The 23109-nt window shown below is 34.0% G+C and overlaps 2 protein-coding genes across 4 annotated transcripts; both read left to right on the plus strand.

The window, feature by feature from the left end:
* Window positions 1–389: 389 nt before the first annotated feature.
* On the plus strand, window positions 390–2563 carry eslec (eosinophil lineage-specific marker). The gene is made up of 6 exons (XM_082163683.1): window positions 390–517; window positions 612–699; window positions 877–974; window positions 1291–1425; window positions 2051–2162; window positions 2368–2563. Exons 2-6 carry the CDS (start codon window positions 624–626, stop codon window positions 2448–2450), a joined length of 504 nt encoding a protein of 167 aa, XP_082019809.1. The 5' UTR covers window positions 390–517; window positions 612–623; the 3' UTR covers window positions 2451–2563.
* A 152-nt stretch (window positions 2564–2715) lies between these two features.
* trim2b (tripartite motif containing 2b) lies at window positions 2716–22985 on the plus strand. 3 transcript variants are annotated; one of them, XM_082163631.1, is made up of 13 exons: window positions 2716–4593; window positions 9218–9378; window positions 10098–10145; window positions 10322–10482; window positions 11996–12147; window positions 12498–12678; window positions 13772–14534; window positions 16012–16115; window positions 16194–16361; window positions 16445–16613; window positions 16740–16810; window positions 17780–17920; window positions 19339–22985. In XM_082163631.1, exons 3-13 carry the CDS (start codon window positions 10106–10108, stop codon window positions 19489–19491), a joined length of 2103 nt encoding a protein of 700 aa, XP_082019757.1. In that variant the 5' UTR covers window positions 2716–4593; window positions 9218–9378; window positions 10098–10105; the 3' UTR covers window positions 19492–22985. The 3 variants fall into 3 exon arrangements, with proteins under 3 accessions (XP_082019757.1, XP_082019759.1, XP_082019758.1); XM_082163632.1 differs by lacking the exon at window positions 2716–4593 and adding an exon at window positions 4612–4923; XM_082163633.1 differs by lacking the exon at window positions 10098–10145.
* Window positions 22986–23109: the final 124 nt, after the last annotated feature.

Consider the following 23109-nt stretch of genomic DNA (forward strand, 5'->3'; position numbering starts at 1 on the left):
CCATGTTTTTGTTTCATGTTTTGTTTTAGTTATAATAAAACTGCACATGGGTTCTCATCTATCAACTTGCCTCCAGTGGATCCTTATTACATAAATGTGCTAAAAAGTGACCGTCAAAAATTCATACCAGTTTTTTAAATGATGTTTGAAGCTAAATGTGACAAAATGTTGCTGTTATTTTCAGCGTGAGCCGCTTTACAAACGGCGCCCCATAAAAACCTACACATTCAGTTAATCACATTACAGTGATTATTTTTGTTCATTTGCTTTTTATTTCAATTAGCAGTAATTATTTGGCAATAATATTGCACTGGAATTTGCAACAAAATGCAACATCATAAATAAGGATGTTCAGAATTGGGTCTTGTTTACCTAATAAGGACTGATAGATTGAAAGAAGTTTTCATTGGTGTTGAACCATGAGGTGCACACCTTTGTGACTGAGCAACTGGTTATAAATACAGCTGATTTCAAGCTATGATCTGAGTATTACAAACTGTATTGCTGAGTTGTACTGGTATGGCTTTTTTCTGTGTTTCCATTCTTATTGTTTTAAAACTTGTTAATGCATGTATATATTACATTATTTATAATAATGTTGATTTTAATAGGACTTTGCCAACATGTGGATTTCTGCAACATTCCTCCTTTTTGCATTGGCTGTGAATGGAGTCATCAAGGTGGCATCCGCAGCCTCAGGTACAGTAAATGAACAAAATAGATACATTACCTCTACATTTTTGTTTTTTTGCATCTGTTCAAACTGCAGATAATGAGGAGGTTTTCAGATTCTGCTTTCTTTGATGAAATGGATTCATTCAATTTTCATCATTCACTAAATACTAATCTCTCGTTTTTATTCAATCTTCTTTGCAGAACCTAGCTTTGGCCGAAAATGCCCCGACAACTGGACGAAATTTGGAAAACAATGTTTTAAATATTTCAGCGACTCTAAAACATGGGCCGAGGCAGAGGTAAAAATTGTGTTTTCGGAAATGTACATGATTAGGTGCAAGTTACACTTTTTACACAGGTAGTGCTTATGGGTCACCAAATAGCGTACCCTGTGCACTTTAGTGTAAAGCTAAAAATATACACATTTAAAAGTAAAGTAATTAAAAAAAACGTTATGAATTTGAGTTTATTTCTTTAAAAAACGAATTCAGGAAATATTGAGTGTTTTAAGTGTTTTGCATGTTGATTATGACATGCACTTTTCAAAGATTATGATAAACTATGACATGCACTTTTCAAAGATTATGATAAACTATCCCCCCTTTCTCCTTACAGGAAGATTGTGTTGACCAAGGAGGGAACCTTGTATCTATCCACAGTCAAATCACTCACAATTTTCTAAAAAAATTCGTGACAGACAATTCCAAAGCCCTCAGCCGAACCTGGATTGGTGCTCATGATGCACCTCAGGTGATATTTCTTTTTATTTCTCTTTAAATATCAGTCCAACCTAAGGACAAAAAACAAAACAAAAAAAATATGCTCTGGTAAGTCATAATTATGACACAAAAAGTTGAAATTATGACTTAAAAGTTGAAATTATGACTTAAAAAGTTATAATTAGACATTTAATGGTTGAAATTATGACATCATTATTTTGAATTTAACTCATAATTGTCTTATGATTATGACTTTTAAAGTAAAAATGTCAAGTTGCACTTTTTGTGTCATAATTATGAAGGTTTTTTTTTTTTTTTTTTGTGGTGGAAATGGGCTTCTATAACCATTGTAACAAAATAACAAAATCGGTTTTGTTATTGTAAGTTATATTGTTGAAATTAAATGTTGTTGGCTTTTATAAAATAAAATAAAAGAATAGCTTGTGCTTTTTCTTATTTTTAAAGGCTGGTTTGCATTGCCCCAACAAACACCAGCAGGAGTTTCACACTCGAAATTAAAAAAGTTTTATGTTTAGGCCTATTTAAACATAGCTAGTCAGAGTTCCCACATAAATATTAAAAGGAGGGGGGAAAAGTATAATCAAGTGAAAATGGAAACAATACATGCTTTCAATAATGTTAATACTGTTTTTCAGGAGTATATGTGGTTTTGGAGTGACGGATCAAAGTTTGAGTACAATGACTGGAACACTGGCGAGCCGAATAATGACGGAGGTAGCGAAAGATGTGCGGAGATGGGCTATGGAGGTAATATTTCACCTATGCGGTCCATATATTAAACCTATTTTACCAAAATTGTTTATTTAGTATGAATCATGAGCTGTTCCAAAGGTGGATTCAAACCTTGCATGTTTTATTACACATTATGTTTAAAGATTCCTGTTTGCACTAAAGCCTAATTATATAGGCTATAGCCTAATATTCTGAATATCATGACTTTGAAATTCCACAGATGAGAAACGCTGGAATGATGCACCCTGTGGAACTCGCCTCCCCTTCATCTGTTACAGAGTGGTTAGACTGGATATTGACTAATCCCATGTCTGTCCATCTCAGATCTCCAAAGTCTTCATATCTGATGCAACAGACATACTTTGAATTTTAATATCCATCTTTGCAAAAATAAAAAATTAAATTTAAACTACAAATATGCAGCTTTCTTTCTTTGTTGCCCTGAATCATACACTAGGCATCCATACAGTTCAGCTGTCAAATTGATGTTGTAGTTACGACATCTACCAGCAGAGGTCGCTGCTATTCTACCATGTTTAATACCTTTATTCATGTCAAACAACCTGCGTAAAATTGTATCAAGAATAGAACAACAAAAACACACATAATAGTATAATAAAAACCATAAACCAGAGAATAACATTTATATGAGGTTAAACATTGAGAGTAATTTGACTTTTCAAATATTTTTTATCAAAAACAAAAATTAATTATAGTCTAAATGAATATACTAAGTATGAGAATTTGTGATGTTATAAAGAAAAGAGATAGGCACATAGTTCCACGAAATATGTACTATTGTATTCACAGAAAATACTTTGAGCAGAAATCTTTAATGAGTCCATGACTTATCCAGCAAAAGCTTGACTGGCTCCATGATATTGTCTTTAATATCTCGGGCCTCTTTAGCTAAACAAACCCTTATTGTAAAGGCTGGTTTACTTGTTTAAAAATACATCAATTAAGCAAACAGTCCTGGCCAGAATTTGTCACTGGTTGTTTAACACTCCAATTATTGAGATCAGTGTCTGCTGAATGATCAACCAGAAACAAGTATATAAGCTGTAAATCTCAATGTCATGCATGCACACTATGTGTGCTTTTGTGACATCGGAGGCTTTTGTTTTGATTCACATGAATGTGTGTTTTTGTGTAAGTGTGTGTCTGCATTGTGCATTGTCCGACAGTTGTGATGACACTGAGATGTGTTGACTGAGAGTACCAGGCTGTCCCACTCATATTTTCCAACTTGGACAGCATTCAAAAGAGCTTCAGTGCTCCCTTTGATTTGGTTTGGAAATACCATAATTTAAAATCAGTCATGTCAGTCACTGTATTATTTGTAGGCTAATTATACACACAAACTGTAAAAAAATTTTTTTTAATAAACTATTAAAATAGATTATTATTACAGTCTCCTGAATATCAATTTTTAATTCAATAGGTAATAGAACACCAGATTGTATAGCTATTTGTGGAAAGTATCATATTAGAAGAGGGAGACAGTATTGTACACTGCTGTCATAAAATCTATTTGATCCATATAGATAGCAACATTATAGTCTTATTTTATTGATATGTTGTTTTAAATTTTGTTGTTTCTCCTTAAACCTCTGGTTGTATTTGGTTATTTTAGATTTAAAAAAATATATATTTTTACTTAATTTGAATTGTATGAAACTTGTGGCACTTGCTAAAGGCTAAAAATATATACCAGATTATCTCTGTGGTCATAAATGACCGACATAGGAAATGAATGGAAAATACAAATAACACACACACACACACACACACACACACACACACACACACACACACACACACACACAGAGCCTATTACAAATGATTTTCCTTATTTCTCACACCAGATGGCATTCCAAAATTCCTTTTTTTTCCTTCTTTTTTTAATCTAAACTTTAGGCTATTAATTGAAAATAATATGACATTTTTTTATTTGCATTATTTTTTATAGAGGAAAATTGCGTATCAGTTAGGCTCTAGGTGAATATTGTCAAACACCATAAACTCCTCTCAAAATACAAAATATTAAAGAATAAATATTATTGAAACAAAATAGTTAATTTATTTAATTAATCACAAGTGTGATCCCTAATAGGAATACCAGAAGGTAGTCGTGTATTTTGGATGTGTGTGAGAGAGAAAATAATCAAGGTAGAGGGAGAGCGCAGAGATTATTACTTCCTGTCCTGTGATTGGCTACTGAGCTCAGCCCGCACCAGGCTCCTCCCCTACGGCATGCTGGTGTGAGTTGCTTATGTCGCTGTAGTGCAGAAAGAGAGAGAGGGAGAGAACAGAAACGAAAAGAGAGACTGTGCAAAACATCCCCCCCCACCCCCCCCTCTCCGGGAAATGGGTCTCAGGCTGATGAGTAAGGCAAGAAACTGTATCGCTGGTGCATCTGAAGCTACACAGCTATGGAGGAAAGGTAAGACCCGAATTACAGACATACACATGAAGAACAGCACAGAAAGGAAGGGAGGTTTGTTGTTCTGCAGTCAGGGAATGATGTAGCAGCATCTGCGATACACCAACGCACTATGTTTCCATGGGAAGCAAGAACGGGGGTGGGGTGGAAGCAGAGGAGGAGGAGGAGGAGAGGAGATGGATGCTCACATATGCACTGTGATGGAAGATATTACTGTTGCGTTCGCAGGCTTGTCTCTTTAGATCAAGTGTTTGTGATGCGTGTAATGCATGAAGCCTGAACCTGTTCTATTGAAGACTGCACATGCCTCATGCAATCACACAATATCAGGTATTTTGTAGAATGAAAGTGAATGTGTTGCATCTTTCTGATAGGCCGGCCTCACGTATAGCAAAACTGCTACTTATTTATTTAGCTCTGCATCTAATCTAACATTCTGTTGATTTCAATTGTCAAAGGCTTTCAATATAGTTTAATGTTTTTGCTGGCAGCTTCTCATGTAGGCTACTGATTTAGCATGATGTCAAAATGTGCTGTGCTCCTTGGCTTAAATTCAATCAGTGTACCATGATAAAGGAAATCAGACATTTGTCATTTAGACTGAAATGACACAATATAAACAGTAGAAATATATCATAACATATATTAAATACTTATATCCAATTTAAAATACTTATTTAAAAAAAAAAAAAAAAAAAAATATATATATATATATATATATATATATATATATATATATATATATATAAACATATACTGTGAAATATATCATGTTTACCCAAATTAATTGGTTTCATGATTTGTCAAGCAGAAGAAATTATGCTTCTGTCTCTTAGACATGTGAAGTAACAACATGTGGTTTTGACATAGGAGGTACTTTCCATGATTAGGGAACATGGCACAAAGCAATAGAGGCACAAATCTATCATAGTTATTGAGTTCTCTAAGGCTATGTTCAGACTGCCAGCAAAAATCTGATTTGTTTGATTTTGAAAGTCTGCACAGCAAAAAAAACAAAGCAAAACATTTGGAGGAGGTTTGAAATGTGATTCCAATCAGATTTTGACATATGTGTGAGTCTCAGAACTGTTCAAATCATTTTTTTTGCGTCACTCCTAACACGACACAATGATAATTGCTGAATTCGCATACTGCTCAACATTTTTCTCATATCTTTCTATAGCAAAAATAGTACGAGTAATATGTTAGTATGCGGTTCTGAATTCTGCAAATGTCAAAACCGATTAAGGAAATGCTGGAAGTATTCATACGGTGTTTAAACGGTAAGATTTCTGCATTTTCTTGTGCGACGGAGAATTTCTGCACCACGACTTGAAAGGCTGCTTATTTGGAGGGCGAGATGATGCACCTCCATTTTTCCTGAATCTGTTTTGAAAGCCTTGTCACATACGTGGGCACGCCTACATCATTTACCAAAGCAACCCATTATGTCTCTGGACAGACAAATCTTATTTGGTCACTTGCAATTAATAGTGCAGACAGTCTGCCTGAAAAGATCTGATTTGAGGAAAAAATCTAATTTGCGCCTGCAGTCTGAACATAGCCTAAGTTTTGTCAAAATCCAGGTCAGAGACTGGTTCTTGTCCACTGCGTTCTGTGGCAGCCTCAGTGGCGTTTGGCTGATACAGGACACAAAACAAGGCGCAGAGAACACACGCTTCATCATTTGGGCACTTTTAGCATGAACCCTGTGTCTTTCTGAAGGCATCTGGCATTCCTTATGAAGATTTTTTTTATTTTTTTATATGACCACACAAGAACTGATGGCCTTCCTACATTGTTCTTAAAGCCTTACTGCAGTGAACCAGTTTCCTGCCGCCTTTACCACAGTAGTTCATGTAAATTATCCTCCTTTCTTGAGGATGTTTCATCTTAGTTAATCACCCCACCAACAAATCATAAACACATGATACAATTATGGTGGTGGACCTCTTTATGTAATTTAGCATAACTTAACTATCTTCTGATTAAAGCAAACTGGGAGTGAAGTGGGTGTTTCTTATTTATACTTCCAGGCTTTTCCCCAATACTACATACACTTGTTACAAAAAATGTCTACCACAGATAAACAGATTACATATTGTAACTTCTGTGTTGTGCAAAATTGTATAACCCCGCAGAATCCTATATCCCCCCTCCTCCCGGACCCCCAGTGAAAGCCATGTCATTGCAAAATCTTTTAGATTAGAATTTCCCTAACTGGAGTTAGCGTTATGAAAATAGTTGATGAAAAGCTAATAATATAATAGAATGTAAGAATGTAATGTAATTTTTCAAATAAAAACTATCAAAATAAAACACAAACTTAAAAAGAGAATTTTTTTTATTTGTTTACCTGTATGTGACCATTAACCAACATCTGAGAACCTTGAAAAGTGAATGTGTTGTTAAATTATTGAAATAATATTCAGGGGAAGTAAATATGTAAGGGGTTCATTTGACAACAAAGTTTGGGAATCCCATATATATTCAAAATAGCAGTTCTGATTATCTTTTGTAGCAATATCAGCTAAGCTTCCTGGCTAATCGGCTAGCAGTATGTTAAGGTAGCGAGGAACACATATTCAGTTAGCAGTATACTACTAAGACAACAGATTAATCAAATAACAGCATGTTAAAGTAACAGGCTAAATGATAAGCTAGTCAGCTAACATGTTAGCTTCCAAGCATCTTTGTAGGCTGCTGAGGTTGACCATCAACATTTTCTGAAAGCTTAGCACCTTCATTCACTGACCACTATTTTTCAGACCCTATTTTACACCGTATTTGTGTGAAGTGTCAGTGTGTGAATAATTTTTTTTAATGCTTTGTAGCATGTAACACTGGTTGTAAAAGCTCATGATTATGACAAGTGCTTGTGCCTTCATGTATACAGATATGTATTTTTTGGTCTGTAACAGGAAAACTATCGAGTGCTCTTGGATCTTCTGTCCAGAATGCATGAGTGGTTTCACCCTGGGGAGATTCTGCTTCAGTAACTCTAAATAGTCCTTCACAAAATCGCTTGCTTGTCTTTGCCAGGATCCTTATGGTTAACGTTCCTTGTCCTTTGTCTTTATGATCTCTGAGATGGAAAGAGGGGCTCTGGTTCGAACACTGAGAGCTTTTTGTGATAGAAATGGCATTGTCTGAAGAGGAATGACATATGGCAGCTCAATATTCCATTTCCTTGTATTACGTCATGTCATGAACATCATCTGTTTCATCCGATCCAATTCCCCTGTGACCTCATTCACATTCCCCAGTAACTTTTTTTTTAATCACTATTCACAAAATTATTTTTCATTTTCTAGGGATCATGTGAGGTACTATCACAACATATTGCTTCCTTTAAATACGAGTGCTTGTAGTTACTGATTCAAACCTCAGGAAACACAAAGCATGATTGTGACCCTATTCCAGTTAACTTTTCAATTAAACCTTAAAAGCATTGTGGGATATTACTAACGGTAATACAAAGCTTTAAAGAATCAAGATTTTAACATTTTTAGTCATTTAATCATGCTCTGCCTAAATTCCAATTAGTCTAAGCGAGGGTTGATGATAAATCAGTAACAAAGATCATAGTGACCTCAGAAAAGGGACTTGTTTGTTTGGAACAGGACTTGGAGAACTTATAAGTGTTTGTTTGTTCTTGCGTTCTGTCCTCTGTCTGGGTCAGAATATCACAACCTTCTGTAAATTATTGATGTGGTGAAGAGTAGTATTTCAATATATTTAAATATATCTAGCTCATTCTTACATAGTTGCTTCATTTTTCAAAGATTTAATGTTTAATTGTGGATTGTGGTAGTAAACACTACTTTCAAAAACATAAAAAAATCATCCGAACAAGGTTCACTAAGCCTGCATTCATTTGATCAAAAAAATAATGTAAAAACAATAGTATTGTGAAATATTATTGCAATTTAAAATAAATGTTTTCTATTTTAAAATGTAATTTATTCCTGTGATAGCAAAGCATCATTACTCCAGTCTTCCGTGTCACATGACCCTTCAGAAATTATTTTACTTAATATGCTGAATTGCTGAAAGAGACAGTTCTTATTATTATCAGTGTTGAAACCGGTTGTTATGTTTAATATTTTTGTGGAAACTGTTATATAGTATACAGGATAGAAGTATCTAAAGCATTTATTTGAATTGGAAATCTTTTGTAACATCTCACATTGCTTTTCGAAAGAGTTCAGATTATATAAACCAGTACCATAAAACATTCCTTCACGACATCGAAAAGCATACTTTTGCTGTGAGACTGTGCTCATTAACGGGCTTTCAGCACATAAATTATGTGTATTTATTTACAGAAAATATTCATGTGAATGCAGCTCTTGTGAATTGGCATATTAGGTTACCATAGTAACCTGTAGGTCTATGTAAATTTGTGTGTAACCCAGTTAGATTATTTTAACTCTCTTGTCTGTTCCATACAAGTTGATTTGTCATGGTATCACTGCAATACCATGTTTTTTTGACATGTACAATGGTAATATCATGTATCTTGTATCTCAGATCTTGCCTGCTTTTCTACAGGTTTTGTTCTATTTGTAGCCTTCTATGTATGTGTGTGTTTTAATATCACTAATCTCTCTTTTCTCTGTAGAGCCCAGTATCAAATGAGGGGAGATTGTGATTGGCCCCTGCAACCTGTGGTGTATTTGTGTCTCCAGTGGATCAAATACACTTTCTTACCTTAATAATCTTCAGTCATATATAAAAACTCACACACTTGCATGCACAACGCCTGAGCCTCATCTCTCTAAGGTGAGAAACACTTTAAATCAGAGTCAGACCAGATTTCTTCATCTGTTGTATGCTTATGTTCAATACTTAATGTCGGCATGAAACGGAAGTTGCGATCATCTTTTCATTCCTGTTGTGACGTATATCCGAGTTAAACGGCTTATTGAATCAGAAAAAAAAATGTAGGGTGGGACTTAATTTTGTCCACTGCACTGTTATTTTAGTTTTAACATAGTTTTATTAATATTTTGAATTAGCTTTTATTTTTATATTTTTATATTTGTAGTTTTCATTTGAATTCAGTTAAATTTTTTTGTAATTTTGTTATGTGCATTTGTCATTTTATTAAATATTGCTATTTAAATAAATAAAAATATTTCAGTTTTAGTTTTTATTGATTTTCACTTAATAATTTTAGTACTTCAACTTATTTTAATTATTTTTTAAACTTATTTATGTTTTAGCCTATTTTGTTTCAGCTTTATTTCAATTAACAGAAATGTTTAAATAGTTTTAGTTAATAATAATAACCATGGTCCATCAGGAATTAATTTCCTTTCATGGTATGTCTGTTCTTAATATTAGCAACATTTTCAAATATTAATATAACGTTATTTGCTCTGTCTATATTGGTATATAGTCACTTGGAAACTAATAGGACAGGTTTTGGTATGATGTTTAAAAATGCAATTTAGTCTTAGACATTCAGTTTTACTGTTTCTCCACCTTTCTTGGCATAGGCTTCACTATGGAAGCCTGTTTCCATCCCAGACTAAAAAATATAAAAGGTAATTGTGAAATATTGCTTAAAATAAGAAATAAAATCACAGTTGTTCGATATAGCCACAATTACAAAACAATAAAGTTTCAATTATTTGATATGAGTGATCAAACTACTTTCTCCACAAACAATGTGCCATCATAACTCTTCAGGATGTCCCAAAATGTTTTCCTCCTGTTTCAGGTTTGTGCTTTCTGCATCCTTGTATTGTGGGTGCAGTTACACCCTCCAACCGCATGGAGGCGCAGCAAGCTTCTCCTGATAGCAGCAGTGAGGAATGTACTGTACTAGAGGCTCTGCCTGGCAAGGGAACAACTCTAATTTGCTCTCAGCACAAAGGAAAAGTGAGACATCTTTCAGTACACTCATACACATAATCACACACAAACTGACACACACCACAAAATGATTGCACAGATGGGTGAGATGTCTCACAGGCAGTGTATTTCCCACGAGCATAAGCTTTCTGTCCCAGATAAACAAGTGTACCCTGATCTCAGCTGGTTGCTCTATAAATATCATAAGTTGAAAGATACAGCTAAGTGTCCTCATAGGATAGGAAACATTTAGGATGACCGGTCCTATGATAGGTACTTCTCACAATTTGCATAGTAATTGAGATTTTTTTTGACAGTTTGGGAATGTATCATTATTCATGTATATGTAGCACCTGAAGTTGATTATGAATATTGTTGGAAAATATAATAAGCTTCTGTTCAAGCATCACAAGACAAAACTGTTCTGAAGGAAGGATCAATGGAAAGGCCATCACAGTAAATAGAATGGGATTGATTTCGGCATAGCAGTCATCTAGAATAGTGGTTCACTCTCATGGCTTTTTCAATAACCAGTACTTGGAGAGCATACGACATTATCAAATGAAAGTTCTGACCTTTGGATTCCACTGTGTAAATAATAAACATTTAATTTACGAATGGGAAATTTTAGTACACACACACACACACACACACACACACACACACACACACACACACACACACACACACACACACACACACACACACACACACACACACTTATATATATATATACAGACACACACACACTTATATATATATACAGACACACACATAAGAGTGTGTGTGTGTGTGTGTGTGTGTGTGTGTGTGTGTGTGTGTGTGTGTGTGTGTGTGTGTGTGTGTGTGTGTGTGTGTGTGTGTGTGTGTGTGTGTGTGTGTGTGTGTGTGTGTGTGTGTGTGTGTGTGTGTGTGTGTGTCTTCTAAAATTCCCCATTCGTAAATTAAATGTTTATTATGCCCATCCCGTCATTCTCAGTACAGTACACATACATAAATGTTTGTTAGAAAAATAAAAAGTAAATGTTAGAATTATTTTAATAGAAATACATTTTGTAAAAAATGAAATGGCAAATATTATAAAAATTCAAATACAATTTCCCCCCCCCCAAAATTTACAACATAGAAAGTTAATTGAAATGTTTCAGTACATTTTAGGGTGTTTTTAAATTTCTGCATTAATACAAAGTTCTGTCATGAAACTCTAGATGCCGTGGGCTCATCTCTATAGGACGCAGCTGATTAGTTCCTGCTCTATAATGCTTTCAGAAACCCTCCACCTTCCCCAGCTCCACCTGTATACAGTAGATCTTCTACGGGTGATTAATGTACGCTATATTGTACAGCAGCAGCATGTCTTACTTGCTAACAGCAGCGTGTTGTGTATTTATTGGTAGTAGCAATTCCCGTACTTGCTCTGCAGCAGCAGCAGCGTAGCAGATCTATTCCACCAAGACCAAACATGTTACATTGTCATGTCTATTACCATGCCAAACACTCAGAGAGTTGTCATGACAGAATGTTTATGTGCTGTTTTCAGGTGTCTGTGCTGTACTGTTTGGCATGCGAGAATGCAATATGTGAGGACTGTAAGAAGGGAGAACATTCTGAACACCCCACTGATTCACTGGAAAATATTGTGGACCAACAACTAGCGGCACTTCAGGACAGAGTGGATTCAGCTAAGAATAGGTGAGCCCATGATGCCCATCCCGTCATTCTCAGTTCAGTAAAATAAATAGACTTTTAGATGTATAAATGAGAAGAGCCACACAAAATATATAGCCCTACCCTATGTGCATTTATTATATTTTATAATGCTTTCAACTGGCTATTTAAAAGCATTCCACAGATTTTACCTTACCGTAAGTACAGAAAATGTGAAAATATTCTCAGTAGATTATGTGTGTGTCTTGGCACAAGGCAAAAATGTATTCATTAAGTGATTGCTTAGTGATTTACTATTGATGTCTGCAGTAATGGTTGATGAATGAATGGACTGATGAATGGATTGTTAATGGACATATTTAACTAACTTACAGGCTTCCTCAGATAAGAGAAGCAGTTCAGTGTTTGAGAGACATTCTGCAGCAGCTGATCACTCAGCGGAGCTCCATAGAGGAAGACATCCACTCGTCCTTCAGCGAGCTGCACAAAACCCTCGATACGCGCAAGAGCGTCCTGCTCATGGAGCTGGAAGTCACTTATGGACTGAAGCAGAAGGTTTGTTTGCAGTACGCAGGACACACAACTGATTTCAATAGAGTTTGGTGTTTGCGTGTTTCTAAGATAACAGCATTAAATGCTAATAAGCATCAACATTTATGCCTTGCACAGATATTTGGCATATTAGTCAATTTGTAATTGGATTAAATATGCATACCTTTTGGTATTGAATAAATAGTAACACCTCACAAAAAAGGTGACATTTTTTAACATTAGTTAACAAGAACCAACAATGAAAAATACTTCTGAAGCATTTATTAATCTTAGTTAATGTTAATTCCAACATTTACTAATACATTATTAAAATCATTAAAAAAATGTTGATATTATTTGATGGACCTGAGCTAACATGAACTAACAATGGGCAGTTGTATTTTTATTAACTAACATTAACAAAGATTAAATACTGTAACAAATTTATTGCTCATTTTAGTTGATATTAGTTAATGCATTAACTAACGTTAACTAATGGAATTTTATTGTAAATTGTTACCAAATAAATTATGATATATTAATTTACATATATTTGTATACTACAAATAAAAAGTTTAGGGTTAGTAAGATTTTTTTTTAAATGTTTTTGATGTCTTTTATGCTCACCAAGGCTGCATTTATTTGTTAAAAAATACAGTAAAAATGAAATAACTGTTTTTTTTTTACTTTAATATATTTTATAATTTAATTTATTTTAATGATCAAAACAGAATGTTCAGCATCCAGTCAATATGATTTTGCTGCTCAGGAAACATTTATTATTATCAGTGTTGAAAACAGTTATTATTTTAGTATTTATATTTATATATTTTAGGGGAAACCATGATAAATTTATAATTTATTTGAAATAGAGATCTTTTGTAACATTATAAATGTCTTTACTGTCACTTTTATCATTGCTGAATAAAAGTATTCATTTCATACATTTCTTTTTTATCTTACTAACCCCAAATTTTGAATGGTAGTGTATTTATTAAATGAACATATTAAAGTATATTAGTACATTAATTCAATATAAATAAATAAAATATAGAAATCTAAAATATGTATCTTAATTATGCTGCCTATCTTTCATGTTATTTTGTGTATCCTAAAGGTTCTGCAGGCTCAGCTGGACACTCTTCTACAGGAGGAGGCTGCCATCAACCATAACTGCAGCCTGACCGGTGAGGCCCTGGACGGGGGAAACAAGGCTGTTGTTTTGCAGACCCACAAAGACGTAGGAGAGAGACTGAGCGACCTGGCCAGCCAGGGCCTTCCTCTTCAGCCCGAGGAGAACGACCAGCTGGATCTCATGATGGAGATCGAAGGGCTTCGCAAGTCCATCCACAACTTGGGCACTATCGTCACCACCAATGCCGTGGCCAGTCAGAGCGAGGCGTCTGGGGAGGGTCTGGAACAGTGTGTTGTGGGCCATCCGGCATCTGTCATCATAACCACAAGGGACAAGGCTGGAGGACTGTGCAAGACGGGTAACGCCATCATCTCGGCTGAAGTTTGCACGCCGGATGGAAGTGTTGCAGACGGCGAAATTGTGGACCATAAAAACGGGACGTATGAATTCCAATACACGGTGAAGAAAGAGGGCAATTTTAGTCTAGCACTGAGACTTTATGATCAGCATATTAAAGGAAGCCCCTTCCAGTTAAAGGTCACATGCTCTCCGGATGATTCTCCACCCACCACCACTGCAGCCAATGCTGCATCCACGGGTTCCAGCGATGGCGGGGCACGGAAACGGAGCGCCAAGTCCCCAGGGAGCAGAAGCCGGCAGAAGGGCGTCAGGCGGGGAGGAAGCTTGTTCAGCACCCCAAAAAAGAGAGTGAACCCGATCGAGGATGACCTCATTTTTAAAATAGGTACATGCAAACGATAACGGTAAAGATATAGTTCTAAATATAAAAGAATAGTAGAGTCCACACCGAAACTATAATGATAACGGCACGGAGAAATGATTCAGAACGATAAAAACACTGACAGCCAATCAGAATCCACCTGACTTTAAAGAATTCGAGCATTTAAAGCAACAGACTACAAAAATTGCAGCGCGTGCTTAGAATAAACAGAATGATATAATCCGCTGGCGTGGACGCTAATATAGTTATTGTTATAATTATGTTTATAGTTAGTGTTCTTGGTGTGAACGGGCCTTAATATGTGGTTTAATAAATCCTAAACTTCTTTCACCCTGTTGAAAACACTAACAGGTTCACTAGTTTTGCTGGCACTTCTATCTAGACTAGCACCAGTCCAGTGTTATTTCAGGATCATTGAGATACTATTATAGTTTTTGTTAATATTTTGAATTAGATTTTATATTTATATTTTATTGTTTTCACTTTAATTTTAGTTAAAGGTTTAGTAATTTTGTAGATTTAAAAAATGTCATATAGTTTTAATATGTTTTTATTTATTAGTTTTAGTTTAAGTTTTTGTTAATATTTTGACTTAGATTTTATTTATCTATATTATATTAATTATATTATATTATTATTATATTTATTTATTTTATTTTATTTTTACTTTAATTTCAGTTAAAAGTTAAATTTTTTTGTAGATTTACAACAAATGTCTTATATATGGTTTTTAATTTTTAATTTATTAGTTTTGGTTTATATAGTTTGTTATTTTAGTACTTTATACTAAACAAAAATGAGAAAAAAGTTTTTTTTAATACATTTTTATTTCAGTTAACCTTTATTTTTTCAAGCAACAAAAATGTTTTAAAGTTTTATTTTTTATTTTAGTTTTAGTTAACAATGATAACCCTGCACCAAACTAGTACATACAGTTCCATTCAAAAGTATTTAAAAAAAATCTTATTAATCTTATATAATTATAATTAATCTTATTAATATATATCTTATCTGCTGCTTAATGTTTGTGGAAACCATTTATATATATATATATATATATATATATATATATATATATATATATATATATATATATATATATATATATAGGATTCTTTGATGTGCATAGAACGTTCAAAAGCACAATTTATTTGAAATAGCAATCTTTTTTTAACATTATAAATGTCTTTACTGTCACTTTTGATCAATTTAATGCATCTTTGCTAAATAAAAATATAAATTTTCTTAATAAATAAATAAATAAATCTTACTGCCCCCAAACTTTTGCATGCATATTTGTACCCAATCTAACCTTATAAATGAACCTAAATCAAATCAGAAGAATGTTTTTAGGTTATATGACCTAAAATTTTGAAAAAAATCCCTGACATAACCACCTAGCAACACTCTTGCAACCATCACACCACACATATTTTCTTCAAAAAAAAAGTATTTTACATAACACCTGTTGGTTTCATAGGAACAAAAGGGAGGAATAAAGGAGAGTTCACTAACCTCCAGGGAGTAGCAGCTTGTTCAACAGGAAAGATCTTAATTGCCGACAGTAACAATCAGTGCGTGCAGGTAAGAAAGCCCTGCTGTTTTCAAACATGGAAACTCTAGGCACAGTATATCTTTATATACAGATTCTCTGTTGACCAGATATTTTCAAATACGGGAGAGTTTCAAAGCCGGTTCGGGGTACGTGGCCGGTCACCGGGACAACTGCAGCGGCCCACTGGAGTAGCTGTGCATCCAAATGGGGACATCATCATTGCTGACTATGATAATAAGTGGGTTAGCATCTTCTCCAGTGAGGGCAAATACAAGGTCAGTTATATTTAGATAGTACGGACAAGCAAATGTAGAATTTGAAATGAAACTCGAGTTTTAATGATCTGATTTTTCTAAAGGCCAAGCTGGGCTCAGGAAGGCTGATGGGTCCGAAGGGAGTGTCTGTGGATCAGAACGGTCATGTTATCGTTGTGGACAACAAGGCTTGTACTGTTTTCATCTTCCAGCCCAGCGGGAAACTCGTCACTAAGTTTGGCAGTCGGGGAATCGGCGACAGACAGTTTGCAGGTAGGTGCAGATCTACAGCAGTGAAGATGATGAGTGGCAACAGACAGATGAAAATGTTGTACTTTATTCAATCATGTAATGTTATCATTCTATGGTTCTGAATCCTTGCCCTTTCTTTCCATGTAGGCCCACACTTTGCAGCAGTCAACAACAACAATGAAATAATCATCACAGACTTTCATAACCATTCTGTTAAGGTAAGCTTAACATGCGGTGTACTAACATTGCTGACCCTCTGCTTAGACATATTGTAGGAAAATTATTTTATCTCAGAATTATTCAAAACAATATTATTATTAATTAACAATAATAATAGTATGATTATAACTAATATAAATAAAAAATATATAAATTAAAATACACATAATAAGAATGATTTTTATTATAATAATGATAAAAACAAATAAGTATTATTAATTTATAAAATATAATTTAATAAATAAAACAATAAAATGTTAAATGTTACAGATCAAAACACTATTAGTATTGCATTAAATAGTCATATTTATTTATTTATTTAAATATTATACATATTTGTTATAAAATAATTTCTATCCACAATTAATATATCATAACATTGCATTAAATAACATTGTTTTACAGATTTATTGCAGCACTTCTGATTGACACTAAGGGGTGATAAAGTTGGTTGGAAATTAAACATTGGCTAAAGAAAAAGGCTTGAAAGGATCATGAGGGAAAAAAATCACAGAATAGAAGATTGTTGCTTTATTGAATCGCCTGTATTTTATCTTCATACTCCTGTTCTCAATTGCTACTCTGTGCGATTCAACCATTCTCTAGGCAATAACTGTGAGCTCAAACTCATCACAAATATTTCGGTTGCACTTTATTTTACAGTATGTGTGCTTGCATTGTACTTACCTAAGAAAATACTGGGTAATATAAGGTAACTACATGGGTTAAGGTTAGGTTTAGGTCTAGGGTTAGTACCTAGTTATTACACAGTTTTTGTAATAACTATAATAAGTACATAGTATTTACATGGGGGAACAGGACTGTAAAATAAATTGCTACCAATTTTTCCATGATGTTACATGAACAAAAGACTACTTTTTGTCTTTTGTTCCTAATGTATATTCTGTACTGTATATAATGTTCTTATGGCATATAACTTTATAATATTACTTAATACTCTCTTATAGGTATTTAATGCAGATGGTGATTTCTTGCTCAAATTTGGCTCAAACGGCGAAGGCAACGGCCAGTTCAATGCTCCCACGGGGGTTGCTGTGGATGTCAATGGGAACATTATTGTGGCAGACTGGGGAAACAGTCGGATACAGGTAATGAGTTGTTGTGAAGTCCTGTATTAACTTGACAGACACTGTACTTGTAAAAAATTATATTTAAGGTGAACAAACACTCCTACCGCCCTGTCTAGACTATCTAGCTAGAAACATTTAGCTAGTACCTTACAAGCTAATGTAAGCCAAGTCAGTCTCAATAAAGTGCAGAAGAACCTTTGCAGAAGGAACTTTGTTTCTGAAAAGAATCTGAATAGTTGTCGTAAAGGGATAGTTCACCCCAAAATTCTAATTCTGTGAGAGAATTATTCAGAGAATAAAATAAATAATGAATAAATATTGACGTCACAATTTCAAGGTGGAGGATTTAAAGGGATAGTTCACCCAAAAATGAAAATTCTGTCATAATTTACTCACCCTCAAGTTGTTCCAAACCTGTCTGAATTCATCAACTGTTTTCAGCAGAAGAAAGAAGCTCATTCAGGTTTGCAATAACTTAAGGGTGAGTAAATTATGACAGAATTTTCATTTTTGGGTGAACTATCCCTTTAAATCCTCCACCTTGTAATTGTGACGTCAATATTTATTCATTATTTATTTTATTCTCTGCACTCTCTTCGGAAACACGTCCAATTCCTATTTCCTAGCATTTGCCTTATCCCAAACTCACAACAATATGTGAGTCAGAAGTTGATATTTTAAGAACATTTTATTTTGAAAGCAACACAGAGCCAGAGTGTTCACTCTTTGGAAAGCCAACCTAATTATTTTTATTTTTTTTACATTTGTGGTTTTGGTACGATTTTTAATGCTTTAGAAACAAGCCTGCATTTGTTTGATCAAAAATACAGTAAAAACACCAATACTTGGAAATATGATTACAATTTAAATTGTTTTCAACATTAATAATAATAAAAAATGTGTCTTGAGCAGCAAATCAGCATATTAGAATGATTTCTGAAGGATCATGTGACACTGAAGAGCCCCGCAATTGTCATGATGTCAGTCATTTATTCCTGTGAATTTTCAGCATCATTCCTCCAGTCTTCAGTGTCACATGATCCTTCAGAAATCATTCTAATATGCTGATTTGCTGCTCAAGAAACATTTATTTTTATCAATGTTGAAAGCCGTTGCACTGCTTAATATTTTTGTGGAGACTGTGATGCAGTTTCTTTCACGATTCTTTGATGGATAGAAAGTTCAAAAGAACATAATTTATTGTACTTGAAATACAGATATCACTTTATAAACGTCTTTACTGTCACTTTTGATCAATTTAATGGATCCTTGCTGTATAAAAGTATTCATTTCTGCTTTTAAATCGTACTGACCCCAATCTTTTGAACGGTAGTATATAGTTGTCTCACCTATAAAACATTTCAGACACTAAAATGACAATACAAAACCGATTAATACATACTTACAACACAGAATGTTTAAATTGTCATTCTCAGGTGTTTGACGGAAGTGGATCGTTCCTGTCCTACATCAACACCGCTGCCGACCCTCTCTACGGGCCGCAGGGCCTCGCTTTGACCTCGGATGGCCATGTTGTGGTGGCTGATTCTGGGAACCATTGCTTCAAAGTGTACCGCTACCTGCAATGACTTCAGAGGGCCTGGAAAAAGAAACAAAGTCAAACTGTATGTGTCCAAATCTTGCACTTAATGTGATGTTATGGTATTCTCCCTCCTTGGTTTTCACATCTTTTAGTATTTGTTATTGCTGTCGAATGACTCTCTGAGAAGACTAAAGCTTGTTAACACTATTTATGGGATGCCTTGGAATGCCTTTGCCAAATCTCCGCACATTCCACTGTGGAAATACTGAGACATCAGAATGCATTGGTGAGTGTACTACCTACAGTAAGCTGAAAACTCTGCTGCATGTGGGAACCATGCATGAGCCGCCACCTTTCGGAACAAATCCGAGTCCCATCTGACTTCTCTAGGATGCTATTAGAACACTATCTCAACACTTTTAAGAACCTTTTGATGAGGAAACATTTTAGAGATACTCATAACTCATGCAGCCAAGAGAGCAGAAAGCGATATCTCACTGAATCCAAGCTTTGGCATTCCCTCATTGACCATTTGGCTCCATTGTTTATGCATCTTAGAATTGACTAATACACTACTAAAAGTTTGGAATAATTAAGCTTTTTGTAATGTTTTTGAAAAAAGTCTATTCTGCTCACCATGGCTGCATTTATTTGATCAAAAAAACAGTAAAACCGTAATATTTTTTTAATATTACAACTTAAACTGTTTTCTATTTTAAAATGTATTTTTCAAAGCTGAATTTTCAGCATCATTACTCCAGTCTTCAGTGTCACATGATCCTTTAGAAATCATTCTAATATGATGATTTGGTGCTCAAGAAATATTTCTGATTATTATCAGTGTTGAAAAGAGTTTTTGCTGCTTCATATTTTTGTGGAAACCATGATACACTACCATTCAAAAGTTTGGGGAAAGTAAGATTAAAAATAAATAAATAATAAAATGAACAAAGAATTCATTAAATTGTTCAAAGGACAGTAAAGACATTTATAATGTTACAAACGATTTCTAGTTCAAGTAGATGCTGTTCACTGAATTTTCTATTTATCAAAGAGTCCTGAAAAATAAAGTAGCCAAAACTGTTTTCAACATTGATAATAATAAGAACCATTATTAATAATTGAGCACCAAGAATAATTAATAATAATTGAGCAGCAAATCAGCATATAGAATGATTTATGGAGGATCATGTGACACAAGACTGGAGTAATGATACTGAAAATTCAGCTTTGATTTCAAATTCAGCTTTAATTCAAGTTATTTTAATATAGCAATACTGCAAAAATATTGCAGTTTTATTGTATTTTTGATCAAATAAATGCAGCCTTGGTAAGCATAAAAGACTTCAAAAAACATTAAACATTTTAATTATTCCAAACTTTTGACCAGTACTGTAGGCCTGATTATAGCTTCACAAACGCTGATCATATTCCACCCGTCTCGGTTTAATTCATTGTTTTTACTCCAATCAGTGCAACTTCAATAAGCAAACTTACAGTGTGGAATTGAAACATCACGAATAGCATTTGAAGCATTTGTCCCATGTAATGACGTACTGTGTGTACTTGTGTACAGTAGATTACACAACGCACTGTTGCCTTGCATACCTATAGAATGATACTAGCAGCGTACGGCTCTTTATTTAGAAAATATTAGGACTCTCTATTTTCCTTACGAATACTACTAAAAACTGGAAATATCTATATATTTGTTTATTTATCGTAAATAATGTTTCAGAGCAAAGAAGTTTGGGTTTCAAATGCAAACGTAGTCAACGCCAAACATTTTCAAGGAATTGATTTTGATTTGTCCATCATTCTTCTTCACTCTTAGAGGGATTATTCATACATAGTAGTAATGATGTCATACAAATTTCTGCGTAACTCTCTAGCAATAGTATTTCATCATCATTAAAACGCGAAGGTCATTTTTATGTTTTGCAAATTCCAGAATGTTCATTATGTTGTTTTGGTACAGTAAGTCTGTACTGTAAATTATGCATATGGTTTAATGTGCTGATTTGCTTTATTTTCTGTATATAAGGATTGTATGTAAAGAATGTTTTGTACATTCATCAAAAAAAGAATTTTACTTGAATGTTATCGTTTTATGTCTGTACAAAAAAAAATCAGCCTTAACATTTACATCATGCAACATTTTCCATTGTTTCACTTTATTGATAAAAAGGGTTTCAGTAGTTTATTTTATTTTATTTAGTTACAATTTTTGATGTGTGCCTGTTTACGACTTACAATGATAATCTTGCTTGGACTGTGTTGATTTTTTTTAATATTGCTGTCACATCATACCATTATCATGCTAATGTACAGCGCATTAAAAAGTGACTTTGGAAAAGCTTGTCCTGTTTTAAAAAAGAATTGATGATAAATAATATGACATCATTAATTTGTTACTTTAAATTTTATATGTCTCTTTCATTTTATATGGTCACTTAAATAGTCAATATTCTGGCCCGGTTTCACAGACAAGGCCTAGATTAAGCCAGGATTAGGCCTTAGTTCAATTAGGCTTTTATAAATGTGCCTTAAAAATGTATATATTACTGGTAATTACTTGAGACAAAACAATGGCACTGACATAGGACTGAGACGCTTTGGGAGTGTTGATAAAAAGAGAGATCTACTCTATGTTTTGATCATCGTTCTGAATCCTATCCGACCATAGTCTTTTATAAAAAAATTATTTTCTCAGCTTTTTGTTTAAAATGTTGTTTCTTTAATGAGACCTACCCACATTCAAGTGTTGATAAAAAAAATAATGGATGCAGCTAGAACTTTTTTTTGTTTTTGGTTAAAGAGGTGATATAATTTCTTTTTCACAAGATGTAAAAATAAGTATTGGATGTCCCCAGAGTGTGTATGTGAAGTTTTAGCTCAAAATACCCCACAGATATTTTTATATAGCATGTTAAAATTGTCACTTTTTGAGGGTGAGCAAAAATGCAGTTTTGTGTCTGTTCCGTAAAATGCAAATGAGCTGCTGCTCCCGGCGCAGAAGGCGGAGCTTCAAGAGCTCATGTCCTTTTACCTCACACAACATGCACTGAAAATTTAAAAAACTTTTAGCCTTTTATGTTCAAACCAGAGTCAGACAATGATGGAGAGACTCAAGAAGTGACATGTAGAAGCAACAGGATATTTCTGAATGGTTAGTTGGTGAATTTATGTAGCTGATGTGTAGTTATCTTCTAGTCATTGATTAGCATATTCTGTTTTGATAATCTATAAATCGTGTTCAGGGGGCGGAGTTTATGTAAATTCTAGGGTTGGTGATGTCACTAACCCGGGAGGAATGTCATGTAGTTCCTACCAGCCATTTGTTGTCGTCCTTAAAAAGGAATTTCTTTTAAAAATCTCCCTTTGCTTTGAACTTTGAGCGTTGTAACTTTGCAGATGTTGTTTATGCTCAAACAGCAACATTACACACTAACTAAAGTTATAAAACTGAAATCATAATCAACCACCCCTTTAAAAGCAGAGGTTCTGTTTTTTTTTTTGATATATTGCATGTTCATATATTTATACATAAAAAATTATGGGGGCCATGAAAGTTTTATGAAAATGATCAAAAAAAAAAACTCTGGCACTGGCAACATAAGGAACATTGTCAAGGAAAGAGATAATATTTTTGTGGAAAGTCAAA

Source organism: Leuciscus leuciscus, assembly GCF_965113295.1.
Source record: "Leuciscus leuciscus genome assembly, chromosome: 3".
NCBI classification, from domain to species: Eukaryota; Metazoa; Chordata; class Actinopteri; order Cypriniformes; family Leuciscidae; genus Leuciscus; species Leuciscus leuciscus.